Source organism: Heptranchias perlo, chromosome 26 (genome assembly GCF_035084215.1).
Source record: "Heptranchias perlo isolate sHepPer1 chromosome 26, sHepPer1.hap1, whole genome shotgun sequence".
Classification (NCBI taxonomy): Eukaryota; Metazoa; Chordata; class Chondrichthyes; order Hexanchiformes; family Hexanchidae; genus Heptranchias; species Heptranchias perlo.
The window spans coordinates 43,655,762-43,667,357 of record NC_090350.1 but is presented as its reverse complement, the minus strand read 5'-3'; the positions used below and the strand labels follow the sequence as shown (position 1 = coordinate 43,667,357).

General features: G+C 45.6%; 1 protein-coding gene across 1 annotated transcript in view; it reads left to right on the top strand.

Moving 5' to 3' along the window:
- Positions 1-3,764: 3,764 nt before the first annotated feature.
- LOC137342780 (AT-rich interactive domain-containing protein 1A-like) overlaps positions 3,765-11,596 on the top strand; it is a 68,654-nt gene continuing 60,822 nt past the window's right edge. The window contains exons 1-3 of the mRNA XM_068006958.1: positions 3,765-3,969; positions 6,689-6,802; positions 8,822-8,935. Coding sequence (XP_067863059.1) covers positions 3,775-3,969; positions 6,689-6,802; positions 8,822-8,935 — 423 coding nt within the window. The 5' untranslated portion in view covers positions 3,765-3,774. The remainder of the gene's footprint in view (positions 3,970-6,688; positions 6,803-8,821; positions 8,936-11,596) is intronic.

Genomic DNA, 11,596 nt, shown 5'->3' with positions numbered 1-11,596 from the left:
TTTGCAATGTCAGCTAGCATGGGGGACAGGAAGGGACGTTGGGTTATCAGCACTTTCGTGGGAATGGGGTTGAAAGAGCTTACGGTGAGTCTCATGCGCAAGATAAGCTCGAAGAGCACATGATGGGAGATAGAGTATTTGGCCCTGCTCTTGTAGCTATGTTGTTGGTATGGCTGGTCCATTTCAGCTTCCGGCCAGTGATGTTGATGGTGGGAGACATGGTGATGGTGGTACCGTGGAAGGTCAGGGGGAGATGGTGGGGCCTTTTCATATTGGAGATGGTTGTTATCTGGTATTTACATGGCAAAAATGTTACTGTCACTTGTCAGCCCAAGGATTTAAAATTTCCACAGATAAAATTGCACGTATTTTAGTTGTTTACAAATTAGATTAAAGTGTACAATTTCTAAACTTTTCATGCAAAAACTGTCCGTTCCCTAGCCATGACTCCATCCCTCTCCATGGTCATTGTCTGAGGCTGAAGCAGACAGTTCGTAATATTGGCATCCTATTTGACCCTGAGATGAGCTTCCAACCACATATCCACTCCATCACCATGACCGCCTACTTCCACCTCCGTAATATCGTCCGTCTCTGCCCCTGCTTCAGCTCATCTGCTGAAATCCTCAACCATGTTTTTGTTACCTCTAGACTCGACTATTCCAATGCTCTCCTGGCCGGCCTCCCATCTTCCACCCTCCATAAACTTGAGCTCATCCAAAACTCTGCTGCCCGAATCCTCACTTGCACCAATTCCCGTTCTCCCATCACCCCTGTGCTACATTGGCTCCCGGTCCGGGAACGCCTCGATTTTAAAATTCTCATCTTTGTTTTCAAATCCCTCCATGGCCCTGTCCCTCCCTATCTCTGTAACCTCCTACAACCCTCTGAGATCTCTGCGCTCCTCCAATTCAGGCCTCCTGCGCATCCCTGATTTTAATCGCTCCACCACTGGCGGCCGTGCCTTCAGCTGCCTAGGCCCCAAGCTCTGGAATTCCCTCCCTAAATCTCTCTGCCTCTCTACCTCTCCTTTAAGACACTCCTTAAAACCTACCTTTTTGACCAAGCTTTTGGTCACCTGTCTTAGTATCTCCTTATGTGGCTCAGTGTCAAATTTTGTTTGATAATCGCTCGTGTGAAGCACCTTGGGACGTTTTACTAGCCACCGATCTTCGGGTAAGTGTTCTCCAAGGCGGCCTTCGAGTCACAATGCAGAAATTGATAGCCAAGTTCCGCACCCATGAGGACGGCCTCAACCGGGATCTTGGGTTCATGTCACGCTACACGTAACCCCACCAGCGGAAAAAAAAAGTTAGCTGTTTTTAATACAACTGGACATTCTCTCTCTCTCTCTCTCTCTCTCTCTGCCTTTCGGGTCTCTTTCTCTGTCTTTGTAATCTGACCCATTGTGTATTCAGTATACTGGGTTGTAATGTTTTCCGTGGCTAACCTGTCTGGACACCAACGACACCTTTGATTGCTGTGATCGTTTCCCATCCTAATATATGCTATGCGCTTTTAGAACCCCTCACTCACCTGACGAAGGAGGTAAGCTCCGAAAGCTTGAGATTTTCAAATAAAACTGTTGGACTATAACCTGGTGTTGTAAGATTCCTTACATACATAAATGCAAGTTGTTGAAAATCAGTAAGCAGTTGCAGTCAGTAATATCTCGGCTAGTTTTTGCTTTGCCCAGTAAACTTAAAATGGTTGCTTGTTTGTATTTGGCTGGTAGCATCATAGGATGTTTTTAAAGTGAGGACCACCATAAAGTAGTTTGTGTTCAGAATCTGCAATGTCACAGTCCGAATAGCTGCAGTTGTGGTAAGTGTGCATTGCCTGCACCAGTACATTCCACAAAATGGCAGCCACCAGCTTCTGGCTCAGTGTAACATTGCCACACTGTTGAATGCTGCTACACTCCCCTCACTGCAGATAAAAGCCTGGGTTTAAGATCTATAATCACTGCACTGGACATGTATGTAAATGTGGTTCATGTGTTGTACATTGAGTAGATCAATTTCTAATGAAATATTTGGGAGATGGTAAAATGGACATATCTTAGACTAGTGTTTTTAGTGACAATTTCTCTCTAAGGAAGAACAATAGATTTGATTCTTGATCCGAGTACAAGTTTATTCTATAGCTGTCTCCTGATTGATTTATGGGGAAACATGGGCACTGAGGTCAATGGCAGAGGAATTCTATTCGTATCTTGCCTCTGATTGTTTTTAACTAGTAAACCAAAAGGTGAGCTGTGAGACCAGGAGCTAATGGCAGCAATGGTGCCCCCTTTACTGGGGTGACTTTAAGGAATCTTATAAAGAGAGAATATCCTCTGGGGGTCACCAGAAAACTTCACGTCTGACTTGGAAATGATGCAGCACAGTTGGTGAGGGACGTCTGTCATTGAGTCCCTGATTGTGGGTGGCTTGTCAGGAGTATGTTGGCTTCTTATCTTCACCAGGCAGAGGAACATTATCCCCTGCCCAGGGTGGTCAGTACTTACCTCTTGGTCTGTGGGACTGTTCACTTGCACCTGAAACCATACGTTGCAGTACTTCAATTGTATTTCAATTTGAGAATCCAACAACGGCCTGAGAAATTTTCCGTGTACATTGGACACTTTCGGATGCCCCTGAGTCTGCGGTCTGCTCTCTGGCTCCTAGCCCAGGGTTGGGGATACTGTAGCAGGTTACAATATTTCTGTATGGGCTTTAAAGCAACTTGGCAGATGGGGGTGTAACACTCGTGTGCAGTGACCGTCTGGGAGTGTTGTGTTGTAATGATTGGATTGGGAGACTGCCAGAAGTCTGCCTCAAAGGTGGCAGTAGTATCCCTGAACTTGTACATGTTGAATTTTGTTTTGTAGTTTAATGGCGATTGGCTTCTCTAAAGCACTTCCTTGATTAACTTCCTTATTGCCAGGGCGTTGGTGATTGGTTCGGGTGCTAAACATTGCTGTTTGTGGTGGCTTTATTCTTTCTGCTGTGACTATCTTCGTGACCTTTCTGGCATCTCACCCTTTGTGCATCAGCTCCTGCCTGAAGTAGGCCAGTAAGATGAGCTGGTGATGATTGGACTGTGTCACTGGAGCGTGGTTCCGAGTCCTGCTCACTTGACTTGCAGCAGTCTGGGGCCTGACCCTATACTCTGGGGGATGTACACAGTACTTGATGGGAATTGTACAGGGTGTTATGCAGCAATTGTGACTATTCCTGCAGTTCTATATATTAATATCAGTTGCTCTTTGTTTTACTCTTCCCTGTCTTCTGTTGCAACAGTGGTTGTGTTCTTGTTAGAGATTTGAGCTCAGAGAATGTCACTGTCCCCTGCTTAATAATTCAGTGACTGCCGTTACAAGGTGCTGGCTTGTCATGCGATGGTCATTTTGAGCGCGATAATTCAGATGAGACAGGACTAATGGCAGTGGGTATCTTAAAAAAGTAACTGCTTCAAGAGTGAATGAACACCCATTTGACTTACTGGCATGTCTTGTGTAATTTTAATATACATCTTTTTGCTGATATGTATCACGTTCAACCGAGGGAAAGTGCATTTGTAAATGGAGGAAGAAAAGACCCCGTTTCTGGTTCAGTTTATTTCCAGGCTTGTAAATGCATTAGCTTGTTTTCTTTCACCATTGTCTATACATTTTGAGAAACTAATGGACTTGCCTGTGAATAACTGCAGCTGTTAGTACTTGACCGGTAGAATTATATTCTCAGCAGTAACTAATCACTGGTCTATTTCCTTTATCAGCCGACTAGCCCAATGGACCAGATGGGGATGAAGAGACCTCAGCCGTATGGCAGCAGCAATAATCCATATGCACAGCAGGCACCACCGCAACAGAGCGGACCTTACCCAGGACAACCGTATGGACCTCCAACGCCCCAGCGATATCCTGTGGGTGCGCAGGGCCGGGCCCAAGGCACCATGGGTGGCGGGCTGCAGTACCCACAACAGGTGAGGAGTGGCAGGAAAAGCAGATTCAATTAAATACATGTACGACTGCGTCATCGGTGCTGTACTTGGCCCTTGTAACCCACAGTAGTGTCAGGAGATCATATATAACATCCTGTGACCTGACTTCCTATCCAATGGAGAAACTAGCTCAGCCCTTTCTGTCATGTTCCCCTCACTCTAATGCATTGTGCAGGTGCTGAATGTTAATTTGAATCGCTCTCCAAGTATTGGACAAAATCCTCATTGCTCTGATAGCACCTCATAATTTGTTTATCAATCAGGCTTACAGTGATTGAGAGATCACTGCTGGAAATGATTGATGCAGAGAAGCCACTTTGAAATGAGATGTGCAAAGGATTTCAGAAGCAATATGTTGAAGGTGCAAAGCAGAAAAGAACAAGGTGTGAATGGTGTTTGTGGCAACCAAAGTGAAGGTCACTTAGCAGCCCCAGAGGTTGGGCCTTTGATGGGACAGTGAAGAGGAGAATCATTGGATCTCCATACATAGGCTCTACAGGAGTAACCTGCAAAAAGGGTCAAACTGGGCTTTGTTTAAATTGTGTCGCCGTAGTTCCAATACTTGTAATATTTATAATGTCGGTTTATTTCTTTGTGGAGGAATGTTTTTCTGCCTGCCTGGGATTGGGCACATGCTCTGTGGAAATGTGATGTCTCTCTGGATCACCCCAAGAGCACTTATTAAACATTGTCAGCATCGTTGGGTAAAGAGTGAGGAAAACAATGGGAGAGAGAAAATGTCCAAACTAGAAAGTGTTTCAAGCATCAAATTAGAGATCTAAGACTAGCCTGCAGTTTCTTGGTTACAATATCTGGGCAGTGACCTGTAAACCAGGGTCAGTAAATCAATCATTGCTGTTGACCATCTTAAAATAAAGTTTTTTTTTAACCTGATGGTGTAACCAGCTTGTGCCCAAGATCCACATTCTTGTGATACAATAAATAGTTTATGCACCAACCTTTTTCTGCCTATGGTACACCCTGCACAACTATGAGATAGTAAGTAGAAAATGAGATGGGTAGTTATTGCTGGTGAATGGATAGACTACTGTTAATCTTTGAAAGATTGGTTGAAAGCCGCTTGAAACTATTCCAAATAATTAATTGGTTTCTGCGCCTCTCAAGATTATCTGGGAATGACTTGCGCAGGTGGCCATTCTTATACCTGAGCCTAGACCGTGGATCATGGAATCTGAATTTTACAGCACTGGAGGCCATTCAGCCCATCGTCTCATGCCAGCTTTCTGAAAGAGCTCTCCACACAGACTCAGTCCCTTTCCCCAAAGCTTTCTAAATTTTTCTTTTTCATATATTTAATCTACTTCCCTTTTAAAATGGAGTATGGATTCTGCTCCTTGCAGTGTTTCTGGCAGGGCCATTCTTCTGTATATAAAAAATAAATTCACCTAACCTCTCCTTCGTTCTTATATTTACGCCTTCTAATTACTGACTCACCGACCAGTGGAAATAGTTTATTCATATGTACTTTATCAGAGCACCTTATAAACACCTCTATTAGATCTCCTCTTAACCGTCTCTGTTCTAATGAAAAGGGTCCAATTTCTCTTGTCTCTCCTCATAACTAAAGTCTGTCATCCCAGGGATCGTTTTAGAGAATATCTTCTGCGCCCTTCCCATAGCATTGACATCCTTTCTAAAGTGCCCGAAACTGGACACAATATTCTAACTTTCATTTACACAGCTTTATCAAATTGCCGTCCTCCTTTAAAAGATTTGTCTCTGAACACTTTGCGACTGGGCGTGTGCCTAATTTGGGGTCTAGCTTTGTTCAACATACTCAGGACATCCTTTCAGAAACCACGTTAAACCCACCTCTGAGGGTTGGCCCTGCTCCCTGGGGTTGCCCCATGAATCCCTTTGCCGTGGTAATTCTCTCTCCACTTTAAAGGCCTTCAAGACCTAATTTTACAACCATTGTTTTTTACTGCTGCTCAGCATCTGTTTGGTCTCTGAAGCACTGTGGGGTGTTTACTATATCAAAGGCATTATATAAATGCAAATTGTGGAGACTAATAACAGCAGCACAAATTCTGCAAATGGAATTCAAAAATAATTCCTTCTAGTCTACACACTTGAAATGTCCCACAAAAGTTTGTGGAAAAGGTCCCAGGTAAGTGTTCCATCACCAATTGGGGAAAATATTCAGGGACAGTGGGGAAAACAGATGGAGAATGGTGAATGCAACCACATGGGGTTCTAGGTGTGCTGCCTGTCTCACTGTTCCAGTTTCCAGAGGTTGCTTTTGCCAAAAAAAAGTCTCTAATGTCCTAAAATTAGCGTTTCTTTATTCAAAGTAACGAGTGCCCTGTTGTGACTGATGAGTGCTGCTTTGTAACAGCGGATGTATATCGAGCGGTTTCTGGCATGGAGACTGAATCCTGATGGTCAGCACCATTACACGATGCTTGCAGCTGCACACGTTCCAGTCTCTACTCTGTGCCCAGCTGGGAGCAGTGCTTTGCCACATGATACCTGTGACTCTGAAGGAAAATGTTCAGTTGATAACAGGATTGGAATAATGTTACTTTTCTGCTCCTTAAAGTCCAATTCAGTTAGATTTTTTTTCCAGAGGATTTGGAACACAACTTTGTGTATTTTTTTTGTTCCCTTTCTGCAAGTGGAATTAAATGTTTGTGTACTTTGGAGATCACATTTCTAACTGTTCTTTCGCTCTGCGCAGATGCCTCCATACAGCCAGCAGGGTGCAGGCAGCTACTGTCAGCAGGGCCAGACACCGTATTACAACCAGCAACAGCCTTCCTACCCTCAACAGCAACGGTTCCCACTACAGCAGGTATGTCTTGTACTAGGCCTTAAAGAAAGTGCTTTCCTATTGCTGTGTTACTGTGTTACTTTCACACATATCCCATGCTGCTTAACTGTAATGTTCAGAAGATGAACACCAATTTGGGCTGCAAGTTGCGTTTCCTGCATTCCTTAATTTAATTTGCAGCTGTTTGGATTGGCAGTGGTCTGTGACTTGTTGACCACGTTCTTCCTCAGTTACCAGATCTGTGCTCCTTGCTCTTTCTTGCCTGTTTTGAAGTTGGTTGAGAGTTATAAAGGATTTAAAATGGCTGGTGTCCGATCCTATCTGCTCAACTCCAGCTCTAGTAAATAGCTACACGATGAGATACGGTGAGTGGAAGATGGTAGTGGTTGTTGGAGGCCAATCATCTCAGCCCCAGGACATTGCTGCAGGAGTTCCTCAGGGCAGTGTCCTTGGCTCAACCATCTTCAGCTGCTTCATCAATGACCTTCCCTCCATCATAAGGTCAGAAATTGGGATATTCGCTGATGATAGCACAGTGTTCAGTTCCATTCGCAACCCCTCAGATAATGAAGCAGTCCATGCCCGCATGCAGCAAGACCTGGAGAACATCCAGTTTTGGGCTGATAAATGGCAAGTAACATTCACGCCAGGCAATGACCATCTCCAACGAGAGAGTCTAACCACCTCCCCGTGACATTCAACGGCATTACCATCACTGAATCCCCCACCATCAACATCCTGGGGGTCACCATTGACCGGAAACTCAACTGGACCAGCCACATAAATACTGTGGCTACCAGAGCAGGTCAGAAGCTGGGCATTCTACGGCGAGTGACTCACCTCCTGACTCCCCAAAGCCTTTCCACCACCTACACAAGTCAGGAGTATGATAAGTGTAGCTCCAACAACACTCAAGAAGCTAAACACCATCCAGGACAAAGCAGCCCGGTTGGTTGGTACCCCATTCAGCACCCTAAACATTCACTCCCTTCACCGGCGCACTGTGGCTGCAGTGTGTACCATCCACAGGATGCACTGCAGCAACTCGCCAAGGCTTCTTCAACAGCACCTCCCAAACCCGCGATCTCTACCACCTGGAAGGACAAGGGCAGCAGGCACATGGGAACAACACCACCTGCACGTTCCCCTCCAAGTCACACACCATCCCGACTTGGAAATATATCGCCGTTCCTTCATCGTCACTGGGTCAAAATCCTGGAACTCCCTTCCTAACATCGCTGTGGGAGAACCTTCACCACACGGACTGCAGGGGTTCAAGAAGGCGGCTCACCACCACCTTCTCAAGGGCATTTAGGGATGGGCAATAAATGCTGGCCTTGCCAGTGACGCCCACATCCCATGAACGAATGGAAAAAAAACAAACTGTTGGGAGCCATGTTTTAGGTGGAACCAGAGCATATTCATCTTTTTATGTGGCCTGTACCTGCAAAAGGCTGAACAGTTGGTATGCCCTGTCTCCATGTTTTCTCCTGTCCTGCAGCATGCCACGGATGCTGGGATACAATTCCATAATTGCCCACAGCCTTCTGGTTCTCGCCCAAGTGTGAGCTTGAGCAGTGAGTGTCAGCGGGTTGTTTGTAGGGAGGTCCCAGCTGAGACCAGTCCTTCACTCCTCTCCTATTGTTCACATTTGGATCCTTTCCAGCAGGCGATACTGGATAAGAATCAGGTCGGGAATCCTGGCTTCTCACCACCCACTGAGGCCAGTTATAACAGTTGCACTGCTGCCCTGGTGTAACCACGCAGATCGAGACTGCTGCGAGCGTCTGCTGCGAGCGTCTGCTGCGGCCATCAGACCAACCCAGCAAACAAAAAGTTTTGAGACTAGCTGTGCAATTAACCATTAATTGAAAAAGTAGTGAAGCTTCCTGCTTTAACCCCTCCCCCTTATGGTAGTGCAGTTGACTGACCTGTTAGCACAATCAAATTGGCCAGTCCTGACCATTAGTGATCTATTCTGGCTACATGTACATTCCCAGAATGCTTTTGATTCCCAGTTTTTCTGTGTCTCTCTTGTAGCAAGATATGTCTCAGGAAGCGTTTGCAACTCAGGCTCCGCAGGGGTTGACTTCCAACAAACCCAACCAGGAGGAGCTGACCCTCATGCAGCAGGGGCGTCCATCCAGCCTGCCGGTGAGTGCCCACCCAATCGGAGCTTCACACCTGCTTGGACATACAGTAGGTGCCGGCTGATTTAATAGATCAGCGCTAGAATAAATGTTTTGGGTGTTTTCTGGGGGCGGTAAGGGGTAGAGACACTGCTGCAATAGACAAGATTGAAAGTTACTGCTTTCTCTCGTCAGTTTCTTCCCATTCTTTCCTCTTTCTACCTCAAAAGTCACCGTTGAGGATCAGTAGAAGGTTTAGGATATGGCAGTCTCGCACTTTTTAAAAACTGCAAGTCCATCTCCTGTGGAGTTGCATGTGGGAGTGAAGGCTATGTGTAGTCTTCAGGTGAAGCGGGGTTAGAGAGTGGAGATGATTGGACTGGGGCACACAGATGGCATTCAGTTCCCATTTCAAAATCATACATTTTGTCTTAATTTTTATATTTTCATTACAAATTCCTCTGACCACATTAATAATGGAAAATGCCTGTGAAACTCGACACCTTGCAATGACAGCCCCTCTGCTAATGGTGATGCTGCAGCCCCACCACTGGCAGGAGGGGGCAATTACAGTGTGACAACTTTACATAGACAATTTCCATTCTAAAAGTGGCCAGAGGAATTTATAATGGAAAGAGTTGACAGGAAGTTTTGCACTGACTGATGTTGACTGGTCTGCTGTTGTAACTCGAGACCGGCAGAACCCATGCAAATGCCGGAAACAGCCAATTCTGCTGTTACCCTGGGGTTCCGCTGGTCTCCCACCAGAATTTCAGCCCCAAGACTTTTAATATATGGGAATCGTTAATATATGGGAATAGTCAATCGTTGCAAATTTGTCCTGTATTCCATGTGTAATGAATTTCTGTCATTCTGTGTTGTAACATTTCAACGTTAGAAATGAGTACAAAATTCTTAAAGAAAATGTGTTTTTGTTTGGTTGACAGCACTCAAAGGGTTTGAGCGCTGATTCTGGTCCTCCAATTTCTTCAATATAAAACCAAGTCAAACAGTTATACCTGCTGGGAGGCACTCAGTATGACTGGTGCTGTAAAATTAACACTTGAGATGGATCTAGTGTATGTGATTATTGTGTGTACAGTTTAGATCTAATGCTCATTATTTGGTTCAGTGCTCCATTGGATGAGACTTTGGTTATGACCTGGTCAGAGTTCTGTAGGATCAACCATGGTAAAAACACGAAAGGAGTGGAGGAGCAGAGAGTTGGGGTTTAGATACGCAAATCTTTAAAAGTGAGAGGTCCAGTTGCTAAAGCTGCTTTTTATATATCCTAAATTCTATGAATAGAATCACAGTCAGAAGGTGGCTATTCGGCCCATCATGCCTGTGCCGGCTCTTTGATAGTTATCCAATTAGTCCCACTTGAAATAGGGGCAAAGAATACAAAATAACCACAGGTTAGGCTGTAGTTAGAATATTGTATTCATGCTTGGGCGCCCAACATTAGGAAAGATGTCACAGTCATGGAGCAGAGATTTAGAATTATACCGGGGTGAGAGCCGTTAGTTATAAGGAAAGATGAAAAGAATTGGGTTGTTTCTCCCCATTAAAACACAGATGATGGAGGGGCCATCTGGTAGAAGTGTTCAAAATTGAAGGGTTTTGATGAAGAAACAGTTCCGAATGGCCTCCTTATGTGCTGTAAAATTCAATGATTCAACAAGAGCAGCTTGCATTTATATAGTGCCTTTTTAAGTAATTAAATGTCCCAAGGTGCTTCAGAGTGTAATAAGACAAAAATTAACACAGAGCCAAAGGAGGAGAAATTAGGATAGGTGATGGAGGTAGGTTTTAAGAAGTGTCTCAAGTGAGGAGAGAGAGAGGGGTGGAGAGGTTTAGTGAGGGAATTCCAGAGCTTAGGGCCTAGATGGCTGAAGGCACGGCCACCAATGGTGGGGCGAAGAAAGTGGGGAATGTGCAAGAGGCCAGAGATCTTGGAGGGTTGTAGGGCTGGAGGAGGTTATAGAGATAGGGAGGGGGCGAGGCCATGGATGGATTTGAACACGGGGATGTAAATTTTAATATTGAGGCATTGTTGGACTGGAAGCCAATGTAGGTCAGTGAGGACGCGGGTGATGGGTGAACGGGACTTGGTGCGAGTTAGGGTACGGGCAGCAGAGTTTTGGATGAGCTTACGTTTATGAGGGTGAAAGATGGGAGGCTGGCCAGGAGAGCATTGGAATAGTCAATTCTGGAGGTAACAAAAGCACGGATGAGGGTTTCAGCAGCAGATGAGCTGAGGCAGGGGCGGAGACGGGCGATGTTACGGAGGTGGAAGTAGGCGGTCTTGGTGATGGAGTGGATATGTGGTCAGAAGCTCATCTGTCAAATAGGAAGCCAAGGTTGTGAACGGTCTGGTTCAGCCTCAGACAGTGGCCAGGGAGAGGGATGGAGTTGGTGGCGAGGGAACGGAATTTGTGGCGGGGAACGGAATTTGTGGCGGGGACCGAAGAGAACGGCTTCGGTCTTCCCAATATTTAATTGGAGGAAATTTCTGCTTATCCAGTATTGGATGTCGGACAAGCAGCCTGGCAAATCAAACAGTGGAGGGGTCGAGGGAGGTGGTGGTGAGGTAGAGCTGGGTGTCATCAGCGTACACGTGGAACCTGACGTGTTTTCGGATGATGTCACCGAGGGGCAGCATGTGGTTGAGAAATAGAAGGGG